Below are 12,511 nucleotides of genomic sequence, written 5' to 3'. Positions count from 1 at the left end.
GGCTGCAGAGGAGGTATTCATCTTCCTCAAAAAAGGCAGCAGAATGTACCTGATTGTGTCATCAACAAACTTAAAGATAATAAGGCAATTGTTAACCGATTTCATGCTGTGAATGTGAAATATTAACTTCAGCCACATAATGTTAGCAGTATTTTGACAGCATTATTTTGCTAGCCTTAGACTAGTTAGGGTTAGATCATTTTAGGTGCTCATGAGAAAGTATCCTGCACACACCAGAAGGTTTCTTGTGCGCACCAGAAAGAAAAAAAATCCCCAAGTCCCTTAAGGGCTCCATATGATATTAAAAAGTATAGGGGTATTTTTATTATTATGAGGATATGACACGGTGACATGGTGCAACACCACCATGTCACCGTGTCATCTCTTCCAACGTGCTCATCCACTTCAGGAAAACCAATGACGGTATGAAGACAGAAGAGTGGCAAGAGGCAACAAAAAAAAAAGGTGGTCTTAACTACTGAAAAACCAACCAACTCCACTGCTGGTGTACAACTGATTGCCTACACCATGGTCTCACAGCTAAACATAACATGTTCATAGTACAGAGATGCTTAGAAATGCTGCATTTAGAACCACTATCTCCCTGAAGAGGATCTTGTGATGTTTAACTGTTCCGTTGTTTGATTATTCAGTAACCAAAACATTATTTGTTTCCCTCGATGCTCACCTATCTACAGAGCGCCCGGGGCCCACCCCGAGCTCAGGCCTGGCGCTTGACAAGAGGTAGGAGAGCCTGTCCATGATGGATGAGGCCACAGACAAGGCAGCTATGTTCTGGTTTATCTTCTTCAGCTCATTGACAATAGCGCTGGCCACCAGCTTCAGCACGTGGTGGGGAAGATGGAAGGTCACTGTCGCCCACTGAAAGAACCAAGGAGTTAAACATAACGAGAATAATAGAATTAGTAGATCAGAAAGACATAGGAGCATGAATCAAAATGTCAATTTTCTAAAGTAGACACTGGTATGAGTTAATTCCAGTTAGTGTTACCATTCAGTGTTTCCCCTGCCCAGCTAGATAAAATCAAAATTACTATTTTTTTTTCCACCAATCAACAATGGATTTTTTTTACAGCGCACACAGCCCAGTGGCCTCCACCCCCTCCCCTCGTGAAGTCTCACGCCATGTGCATGACAGCGCCAACGCTTCACTTCAGGCTCAGTGGCTATCGTTAGTAGTAGCATGCTGCTGGTGGTCTTGCCCTGGGAATAACTGTACTGATAACCCGTAAAAACGCAGCAGCCACGCCGCTGTGAAAACTCCTCGAACGCCATTTATCAGAGTCTGGTTGCATTTTTCGAGAGGTGCACATCAGGCTACTGCATAGGGTCCGGCGTAGACGCAGAGGGGTCTGCGGAGGTACGCAGTCCATTCTACGCAGAAGCATAAAAAGTCCTTTAGTCAGTTAGTCATGACAGTTACGGAAACATGGGGGGGGAGGAGCGAGCTTGCTCTGTTTTGTTAGGTATTTACTTGGAACGTCAACAGAAGTGACGTCATGCAGGAACTCATAGTCCACCTTTAAGGGTTAAGTTGTTAATACATTTTAAATTTGGGCTCTGGGTAATCAGGTATTTTATCTGCTGAACCATAACATGTGACAAACCAACCAGACTTAATTGACATAGCACATCATGGCTACACTTTATCTCTATCATCTTTTAGTCTGATTTGTTAAATAAGTAAATACTTCTTTATTTCTAAATGATCTGTTAATTGTTTTCAATAAATACTTCATAAACCTTCGTTTGACTAGTTTATTACTAAACCCAGCCATCACGCACCACGTCGTCACATTCTGCACCCCCCACCACCACAAGTAAACTCAACCAGTGGGAAACACTGCTATTACACAGTAATGCAGCTGCAAGAAGGAACACGTTCATAGTGTCCTTTGTGACACATTCAAGCAAGCGCTCACACACCTGCATTTTTGGATTAATAGAAAATCGATTTGTGGTTTAATATTAGGCTACCACTCAACAGCTCAGTTTTGTGTGTGGAAGATTGTGGTTAGTGGGGACATAAAACTTAAAAAAGGACAGAAAAGGCTGCATTTAGTAATAGCATTTTAGGGGTGTACCACAAGCAAAATTCACAATTCAAAATATAACGGTTTTAGAGTCACAGTTATGTCTAGTACAGTGGGATACATAAAAAAAAAAAAAAAAAAAATCTTTTGGTTAGTGTTTTGTTAAAAGACGAGGCTACACAGTTAATCATGGGTCATATTAGTTCCATACATATTAAGTAACAATTTTGCAAACAAAAGTAATCTAAAAGTAAACACAGGCCTTAACTTCTTTACATAACAGAGAACAAGTCACATAGTGGGGGTTTTCTTCAACAATTAAAGCAATACACACTTTGCATTTGGTAGCTGCAGTTATAATACCAATCACAAGTATAATGCAAGAGCCCAACCAATAACTATTTATCACAAAATATATTAATATTGGGGTATATGTTGAATAACAAGTAACAAGAAACTGCAGCACAGAGATACCAAAGATATGTGAGATAACTTAAAAACAGTGTTGTCATGGTTTATTCAATTTCACTTCATATCTTGGTCAATTCAATTCAATTTATTTATAGTATCGAATCATAACAAAAGTTATCTCGAGACACTTTACAGATAGAGTAGGTCTAGACCACACTCTATAAATTCCAAAACCCCAACAATTACAGTAATTCCCTCAAGAGCAAGCATTAGCAGTGGCTATTGCCAGTTCTTTAAAAAACACATGAAGGGATGCTTTAAAAATGGTTGTGTGTAAGACATGAACCAATACATTATTCATGCATTGAGCATTATCAACCTCAAAAATATGGTATTGGTCAGGCTCTAGCTAACCCATCCAGCTCTAGTTAGTTCATGCGAGTCATAAACCTTCAACATGAACATGGCACGACAGGAAATGTAGAATATTCTCCAGAATAACCTCAAAGGTACTGTATGCTACAAAAATATGCTGAAAGGAGAATATGGCAACAACAGACAGGCACACTGACCTGAATGGAACATTACTTGGTAATACAATTTAGTGTCCCACTTTACACTTGGAAAGGTTAACTAAACAGCAGATCAACACTAAACAATGGAGCATTTTTTTAACCTTTATTTATCCAGGTAAGTCAATTGAGAACAACTTCTCATTCCCACAGTTCCACATTTATACCTGGAATCCAGTACAACCACAGTCTGATCTGCTGGCCACTGAGCAGCTCCACTGGAGCGGTTGGGGTTAAGGGCCTTGCTCAAGGGCACCACAGTGGTGGTAATGAGGGAGGGACAATTCACTTTCCCCACCCAGATTTTTTCCTTTCGGACTGGGGATTAAACCAAGCTCACTTCTTAACCTCTAGGCCACTACTGCCCATTCAAAAGCCATCTTGGTTCATCTTTCCACTGTTCCAACAATCACCACTCTGGTTTGGTTGAAATAAAACCTTAAATCACCCATTTACATGTGGAGATATGCTGGCTCTATACACGCTAAAAGTCTTGATTATTTACATGGAGTCTGGTGGAGATATGCTGGCTCTATACACGCCTAAAGTCCTGATTATTTACATGGAGTCTGGTAGAGTTTGGTGATGGTGATTTCGGGGATGTTTCATGTTAAACTAAAAGGATCTTACTCTTTAACTAAAAGGTCTATCTCTGTAGGGATTCATCCCATAATGTTGTCACACACTTAGAATAATAATCTGAGTCTGTCAGCAGCAACAACCGAACTTTTAGTTGACGCTAACTGATGCTGAACATTAGTCCTGTAGGGTTACATTACAGCCCGGTTCACGGCTGCTGGTTACAGTGTTCTCACTCTATACTGGACCAAAGATTTGAAATATTTCACATTAGTCATTTAGACACCAATGCATGGGTAAATAGGGTCCAGATAGAAAAATACCAAAACACCTTTATTTATGTAGCACTTAATGAATTAGATAATGCCTCATTTGCATAATTAAACATACAAATAAATAATACAAAAAAATATTGTCTTAATGTAAATAATCAACTGGGGAAGTTTCATGGTGATATCTGTTAGTTATAGTTAAATATTTCTCCTATTCATTTGTAGTGTCTCCCAATAACATGGGCTGCAATGGGAAATTGGCTTCACCAATTTCAGTATTTTTCTATACTTTCCACCACTTGGATCTCTTAGGACTTTTTATATGTGATAGAGGAGGCTTTTATGAGACTAAATCAGTTGAAAGAGTTTCTGCAATTTGTGTGAGGTCATGTTGCATAATGCTTGTAGTAAAATGCTGTTAGAGAAGTAACTGCACTGAGGGAGAAAAAAAGCCAAAGACATAGGAACAAGTCTAATGAATTCCTCTGAATGACCATAGCGGGGAAGCTCTTTTACTTTTACTTGACTGGCTCCTCCCATGTGACATCCCAAATAATTGAATATAGTGAAACACTGGTCGTGACATTCAGGTGTCACGAACAGCCAAATCCTTAATATGTTGATATGAGCACAAACAGTTAGCCTTGATTAATACAGAATGCAACAATAAAACAAAATCATTATTAGGTTGTCAGACTAACCTTAGCCACTTTGTGATTGGCTGCTGTCTCGTGTGAGGTATTCTTCAGGCCTTCTTTGAGCTGGGTGATGAAGAGTTCATAGCCCTCTGTGTTAGACACATCAATCTTTTCCTGACAGGCTGACAGCATCTGCTGGGCCTGAAAAGACACACAAACATACAGTATATATTAGTTCTAACTGCCGGAGTCAGGCATTGGAGGTTTCATGGGTTGTGAAGCCAACTGATCCATGATAATGTAGTTACAGTCAGAATGGGGGACACACACACAAAATGTATTGTAACCATCTCTCCTCGATGGATGATTTCAAAGTAATTGATAGGGAACAACATTCAATGCCTTCATTCTACAAAAAAATATTTTGTAAGGTCTGCAAGTGTCGGTTGAATTGTTAGCCATGGAAAGAGTTATCTTTTTTAATGTTTGTTGAATATTTATTACTGCAATGAGATGAGAAGAGGTTAAGTGAAAGTGCTTAAATCAGGTGAACGGTTAGTCTCTCATATTCAGTATGACATGAACAGCTGTTGTGCTGTCAGCTGAAGAGTACCAGATGAAAGCAGGCAGGGTGTGAAATGTACTTTTTTGTCCATCAGCCAAATGGCTAGTGAACGTTTAAATGTTGGCTGGTGAGTGAAGCAGATCTACCTGCCACTTGCATGTTTTACCAGCATTTGGCTGGTGTTTGGTGCTTATTTCGTGGACTGAAAGCATGTGTGTTGCCCAGTGTTTGCCCCCAGGGTTTATTGCAGCAGTGGTGATGAAGTGCGATAAATTTGCGCCACCGGAAGATATTTAGCATGTCCACTGACACAAAAAGGGCTTTAGACACATATTTGTACACAGTTGTAGTAGATATCAAATTACGTTTAATAAAATGTTTCAAAATACACATATATTGAACATATAACACAATACAAATAACGCTGAAACAAACCAAATCATGTCAAATTAAAATGATGCAAAAAAAGAAGTCAATGTCGTTAAACATGAAGCCTTAATGGCATAAGTCACATCCTGCTTGGGAGCCTTTTATCCTGGTGGGTGGAGATTTTTGAGGTCCCTAATGGTTGTTAATTGCTGAAGTAGCAAACACTATTAGCTGTTGCCACATTACAAACACGCTGAGTTTAGTTAATCATAAAAACAGAAAAACATTGCCTAGTAAAGACCCACAACATCTAGGCATACCCCTAACGTTACATTCAATAATAAACCGTGAATTTGATGCAATATTTGCAACTGACGTTTCTACCCCGGGACCACCCCCAACACGTTCCAAAGCGGGGAAATTTGACAGCAAATTGATGTACTGTAATGACGAACTCAGCACTTTCGGTATGTGTTGCCACTAGGGTCGGGCATCGTTTGGATATTAACGATTCTGATTCCAATTCCAATTGTTCCTTTCGATTCCGGTTCTTATCGATTCCCGATTCCAATTCTTTGAAGGGTGGAGTTGAAACGGGTCACATGCTAATTTCACAAATAAGAGGAACGTTTTATTTTGATTCAAAGGTGGGTTGCAGTTTGACGGGACTTTTTCAATGTAAAATAAAGTCACACTAGAGCACCGCTTACTGTGCTCCATGGGTGCAACACAACAAGCACCTGGCTGCTACAGAAACCAAAACTTGCGTATGTTAAATTTGGAACCCAGGGCTTGACATTAACTTTTTGAGGCACTTGTCCTTCGGACAAGTACATTTATGTTTCACTTGTCCATGAACAAAAGTCACTTGTCCGGGTAAAGATTCATCATTTTATGAATTCTTTTGTGTTTTGCTAATGCCAAATTTGAAGAAACCATTGAAAGCATCCAAACACTATCAACATTAATACAATTCAGTTTAAACAGTAGAAACAAATGTGTCCCAAGAATAGATTTCCCCTTCAACAAGAAAAAAGCATCTCCAGACTCATAATACAAAATTATACTTTGCACGCCGGTGTGCAGAAGTTAATATATTGAGATTCTAAGTGAATATTTTAAAGTTTCTCATTACTTTCAGATTCCTAGTCAATATTCTAAGTTACTATGTCAATATATTGAGATATTCTGAGTTACTAAGTCAATATATTGAGATACTGAACCAATATGTTGAGTTACTAAGTCAATATATTACGATACTAAGCCAATATATTGAGATTAAGTCAATATTTTATAGTTTCTCATTACTTTGATATTCTTTGTTTATATTCTGAGATACTGAGTCAATATATTGAGATACTAATTCAATATTTTGACCAGAGGTAGTGGTGACTTTAACTTATACTATATCTAAAATAATTTTGTAGACATAACAATGGATTTTGCCACTAAATGTTGGTGTCAGCGTGTTTTTTTTTCTTTCTACAATTTTTACCAAGGGATCCTTTAAAAAGGTGTAGCTACTTTACAGTGGATTATTACCTGATATTTAATCCGCTACAAACGAGTAGCGGAGCAGCTAGTAACGTTACGAGGCAGAGAGCCAGCCGTCAAGAGTCAAATTAACTTCATGCTTCATCCGCACAAAGCACACTTCTATCGCCACTAGTGACAGCTTTATTCGGCTCGTTTTCTGTTAACGATGTGGGGACGGGGTAACCAAGCGTAGTTAGCATGCTAACGTTAGCTAACTAACACCGGCTGCCTGGCTTGCTGGTTCCGCGGTGCTTTCATGCTGTATCGCTTACAAAGAATGAGCTGAACAGTGGGCTGGGTCTAACGTCAGCGGTCCGCTCTCCCGCTGCTGCTGGGTCTAACGTTAGTTAATGCATTTGTTTCAAATCGGTAAAGTAAAATCTGTAACATAAACGGAATGAGTGGCACATAATAACGTATATAATGCTTCATCCACACAAAGCACATTGCTATCGTCACGAGTGACTTCTGTTTTCAGCTTGTTTTCTGTGAACGATGTGGCGAGGAGGTAACGTTAAGGTGGAGTTAGCAAGCTAACACCGGCTAGCTCGCCGTGCTTTCATGCTGCTTCGCTTTCGGAGAATGCGCTGAACAGCGGGCTGGGTCTAACGTTAGCGGCCCGCTGCCCGGGATTGTGGGGTAAAATATGTATTTGTTTCAATTCTGTAACATTGACGAAATGAGTGGCATTTTGATTTGTTTGAGTTTTAACTTGTCCAGTGGGGCAAGTAAATTTCTCTTCCACTTGTCCTACAAAAAATCCACTTGTCCCGGACAAGCGGACAAGCCTTAATGTCGAGCCCTGCCGGAACCCATGATCAGATTTGAAACCAAATCCTCCAAACGATTCCAATAAAGAAACGATTCCGATGGAATCGTAATTTTTTAAACGATTCCAAGTAGGAATCTGTTCTCAGTGCCCAACCCTAGTTGCCACAGTGTGAAATTGTATATTTTCGGATAATAGTTTAATGGTCCTCTCCATAAAGACAAAGATGGTACTCTCTTTGATCAAGAGAGCGGCCTCTGAGCTGCTCCATGGCTTCTCTACGTCTCGCTGAACTTGATTGTAATAGGCAGGCTGCCCCCAACTGCGCTTTCAAACGACTAATAACCAATAACAGCAACAAAAGCAGTTGAACTGTTATTTTTAAAGTAAGCAATCAAAGCACCTGAGATGTCAGTTGAAGTGGACGCCCCGAAGATACAGCTGATGTTAGCTGTATGTCACTAGAAGTGTAAGAGCTGAAAGTAGTAGTAGCAACGGTCCGTTGAAGAGGAAAAACATCTGTTTGAGTGTCAGTGTGCAATTTCTTTTCACCATGACCAATTTTGACAAAAAATGCTGCATTATGTGCTTTGCACCATTATTGTTTTAATGCTGGGCTTCACACTTTTCCTAACTTTTATATTACTCAGCAGTTATTAGAGTGGGTGAGTGTGAGGACTGCTGGCGTGATTCTAAAGTAATCTGAGGGAGCACTTACACAAAAGGTTTTTACCTGCTAGACTGCCATTTTAATCAGCCTTTCATATACGCAGAATTAACAGTGCATTCCAACCTAGGGCTTTTATTCTGATGGTGGAACAAAAGGCTTAGTGTAAACACATTTATCCAGGCCAAACACAACAACTGCTGTCAAATATCAGGTGACCACAGCCATCTCTGTGAGGAGCTTCCTGGTGTCTACCTTACCTCTGTGACCGGCAGCTCCAGCTGAACCAGGTCCTCCGGCTTGGCCACTGGAGGCTGGAGAGCGGTGTCCAGGAGCAGGATGCCGTTCAGGTCCTTCCTGCATCCCACTGCATAGTCGTCCACAAAAAGGACCTTGTCCACTGCAGGGAAGTACTGACACCTGACACGACCGCCAGGTTTAGCTGCGACAGGAACAGAGGAAAGCAGAGTTAGGAGTTTGAAGGAGAAAGGCTAGAAGGAAGGTTTACTACCACTACACTTTACTACCTGAAAACCACTACATCAGGGTTTTTCCTGCATGGAGGAATGTTTGGCACCACCCAAAAGAGGTTTTAGCCAGCTCCAAAAGGAAAATCACCAGCACCAAAACAATGAGAATTGAGAGAGCAAATAGCAATTCAAATCCTCTCTGAATGTGTTTAATAGCAATTTACCAAACTGTTGAACAAGCAGAACATAAACTTAACTAGGAGCGCTGATCTCCGTTTTACCATCCAGAGTCAGGCTGTACCGGACTCTCCCGCTGATTTCAACCATGGTATTTACATATTTTTAAGCAGTTTTGTTTATTGGGGGTTCATTTCCTCAAGCATAACAGACATTTTTGTTTATCAAATTGTCAGAAATAACAGGCAAATTCATAGATTTCTGTCAAATAAGGTAACACAGACTCATTGCCGTTTCATATTTAGTATATGTAAAGCACTTTGTAATCAATAAGCAGAGTCACTTTTTTTTTACTAGTAGCACTGTAGCCCCTAACTGAAAGTTTTAGTGGCACAGGCGGAAAATTTAAGGACGCACACCTGCAACGGAATGTTTCACATTTCCCCATTTTAACTGTATTACTGATAAATGGATCAATAATAACTAGCCTACAGATACTACAATGTGCTGTTTTATTTGAGTTCAGTCACAGTTTAATTAAATGGGGATTAACAAATGTACATTCAGAAATGTAAACAAAGTATTATTACAGTCATTACAGTGCAAAAACCCAAACTAAACATGTGTCCACAGCAGCGGTTTTGGACGGCAGGGCAATGCTACCATTTCTAGCATTGGACGCTTATTTTACGAAAATGGTTCACCGAAATGTTTCTGAAAACATTTTGTGTGAGAAAAAACGCACAAAAAAAACAAACCCTACTTCTTAATAACATTGTGCCTTGAACTTTGACACTCTTGCTCAAATATGCTGCGCAAAGGATTGTGGGTCAGAGTAGCCAGTTCAGCGCAAAATCTGACAGGATGCAGTAGGACCTCCTGGTATTTTTGGCACAGTGCATTTCACATACTATGTATTGGGACATACTCAATCTTTTTCTGGCAAACTAAATAGTAAGATAGTAAGGGGATAAGAACGCAGGGACAGTGGTTTGTCACGGATTTCTAAAATCATGCAATAACTTGACATTTTATTTACATAATTAAAATTGAAATGATTACAGTGTTTTTTTTATTAAAAAGGCCTAGGAGAGAGGTGACAGACTATAATAAGCTACTTTAATATCTTTAGACTTGGGCAGACACTCAGTATGGTAAATGTTAATACACTGTCAATGTCTCCTACAGTCTAACACTTTGTTAATAAACCAGCCACCCAGATGAGACTGTTCTGGGAGGAAAGTGAGGGTCAGTCTGAGACAAGCAGAAGAAGCAGAGAAGGGTGAGAGCGATTATACAAGTTACTGAAATATTGAGGAATACACAAACAACAACTTTGTTCTTTTCATATTTAACAGTCGGGACAGGAAGAACAGAGCAAGTGGCCCAAAAGCCATAGCTGGCTCATGAACACGTCTGATGGGATGCTGTGTGTACTCTGCACAAAACAGTCCCTCACACCATGTTCATTTTGTAAAGCAGCCACTCTAAAAAGGTGAGTGCACAAATTGTGTACACCTTGCATGCTATGCACGTTTTCCAGCCTATATTCAGGAAAACCCTGTTACAGGTACTAATAAGCAATTGTTTCGTCTTACTTTGTTTAAAAAAAATATGTTTGCCTACTGATAAAAAGTCAGAGTGAAAGCTCTTCTAGAAATACTGACATCCATCAGGAAATCAGCACAGTTAAAAGATGTTAAACAAATGGTAACAATAGACCACTGTCTATATGACAGCCAAATCAAGTGTGTTCATGTGTTTCTCTTTCACTTAAAAGAAAGAAAAAGAAAAAAGCACTTGACATATTCTATGACGTGTAAACAATGCAGAGGACAGTGATCTGCGTTGCAGTTACCAGGTGAGTGTGAGGAAACCAATATGCAAGTTTTTGGAAACGTTGTATGCAATGTCCTGTATACATTGCTACTGGACTTTGCGTGCAGCCACGCAGTCCAACAAGAAAAGTGTTAGCTGGTTATTTTACCGAATTAGTCAAGTTAGCCCAGTAAACAAATATGGCCCCATCACACCAACTCTACAGCATCAAGTCAGTTTACTTTCAGCATCACATGAATGCTTCCAAATGACTGACATGAACGTTGTACACGATAGGCTGTAAAGTTAGGCTGCTAACGTTAGAGTGCCGCTGGCTAGCTTAGTGGCTATCACAGTAATTCCCATTAACGTCACACTGTAGTACATTTAACTAGCTAGGTAATAGTAGGCGTGCTAAATTAGGTGTCCAATATATAAACGAAATATCGTGATGACCACTAGAATGACAGAAACTGACAGGAAAGGTTGCCCGGCTAACTAGCGCTGTGCTAAGTTAACCAGCTATCTTTTAGCTTACATGGTAAATTTGGCATGTTGCAACTGGGGTAAACAGTAGCAAACACCGGCGTTCAAGAAGCACTCCCGTTAACTTTAGTTTACATTTCAGATTAACGTCTGAAGACGGTGCACAGGCACAATCACAACAGGCTGAACGAATCCAGATTTATCCAATAATCAAACTAACGTTAGGCCCAAAGACAACTGCCAGGAACAGCTAACGTTAACGGTAGCTAGCTGAGGTTACAGTGTCGTGTTTAGTGTCTGTTGACAATCAGTGGTTGGTGTCAGGGCTTGACGTGGGGTTCCGGTGCTTACCGTGCAACGCTGAAGCCTGGAGAATGGCCCCCGAAGTGCCGTCAATTACTTTGATACTGCCGCGGCTGGTAACGGCCAGGATAGCGTTGAGGGCCGGGTGGTAGGAAAGGCTTCGCAGGCCCTCCTCGTCGCAACGCAGGCAACCGTCTCTCAGTACAATCCAGTCTGAAGAGGTGGACGAGCCGGAGCCCGGCGAGGCCGCGGCCGCCATCTTTACTTCTTTTTCCCTTCCCTTCTGGGGTTGGTAAGGATCAGATGATACACGTAATACTGCTAATTCTAGAAGACTAACTCAGAACTATCATTCCTCTGCCACCGCTGACTCCTTCTGCGGCTTCTTCTCCTCCGCCCGTTACCGCAGCAGTGGCTATTCACCATCAGCGCTGAGGAACTCCAGGCTGGGCTTTCTGTCAGTTACGCGGAGGTAAACGGAGCTAGCGTATCGCTCTGCCACTTCCCGCGATAACACCAAGTGCAGCGAGAGCAACGAATGGAATACATAATAAGACCATCAAAACAATAGCTCTGCAACAAGTAACAAAGGTTATAAATAATGTTTCTTGTATTGTGCCCAGCAGTTGTAAACACAATTGATGCAGTCCATTTATAGGCCGAAAACACCACAACCTACTACTTCAAACATTACCACACAGCTGAATCTGACACTTTGAATTTCTTTTCTTCATGTTTGTATTTTAATGCTTCTTTTACATCTTGGCCAGGGGACTAAAGATGAAAAATAGCCTTTGGGCTAATTCTGGCTTTTTTAACCATGTT

The 12,511-nt window shown here is 40.5% G+C and overlaps 1 protein-coding gene across 4 annotated transcripts in view; it reads right to left on the bottom strand.

Annotated features, from left to right (window-relative positions):
• The window catches only part of birc6 (baculoviral IAP repeat containing 6), a 157,411-nt gene extending 145,223 nt beyond the window's left edge, over positions 1–12,188 (bottom strand). For all 4 annotated transcript variants that reach the window (XM_028603907.1, XM_028603909.1, XM_028603910.1 and 1 more), the window contains exons 1-4: positions 11,735–12,188; positions 8,693–8,874; positions 4,590–4,727; positions 689–882 (exon numbers count right to left, since the gene is read on the bottom strand). In XM_028603907.1, the coding sequence (XP_028459708.1) occupies positions 689–882; positions 4,590–4,727; positions 8,693–8,874; positions 11,735–11,945 (725 nt within the window). In that variant the 5' untranslated portion in view covers positions 11,946–12,188. The remainder of the gene's footprint in view (positions 1–688; positions 883–4,589; positions 4,728–8,692; positions 8,875–11,734) is intronic.
• Positions 12,189–12,511: the final 323 nt, after the last annotated feature.

Source organism: Perca flavescens, chromosome 17, assembly GCF_004354835.1.
Source record: "Perca flavescens isolate YP-PL-M2 chromosome 17, PFLA_1.0, whole genome shotgun sequence".
In the NCBI taxonomy this organism is placed as follows: Eukaryota; Metazoa; Chordata; class Actinopteri; order Perciformes; family Percidae; genus Perca; species Perca flavescens.
Note: the sequence above shows the minus strand (reverse complement) of the source record. Positions and strands in the feature narration are given on the sequence as shown.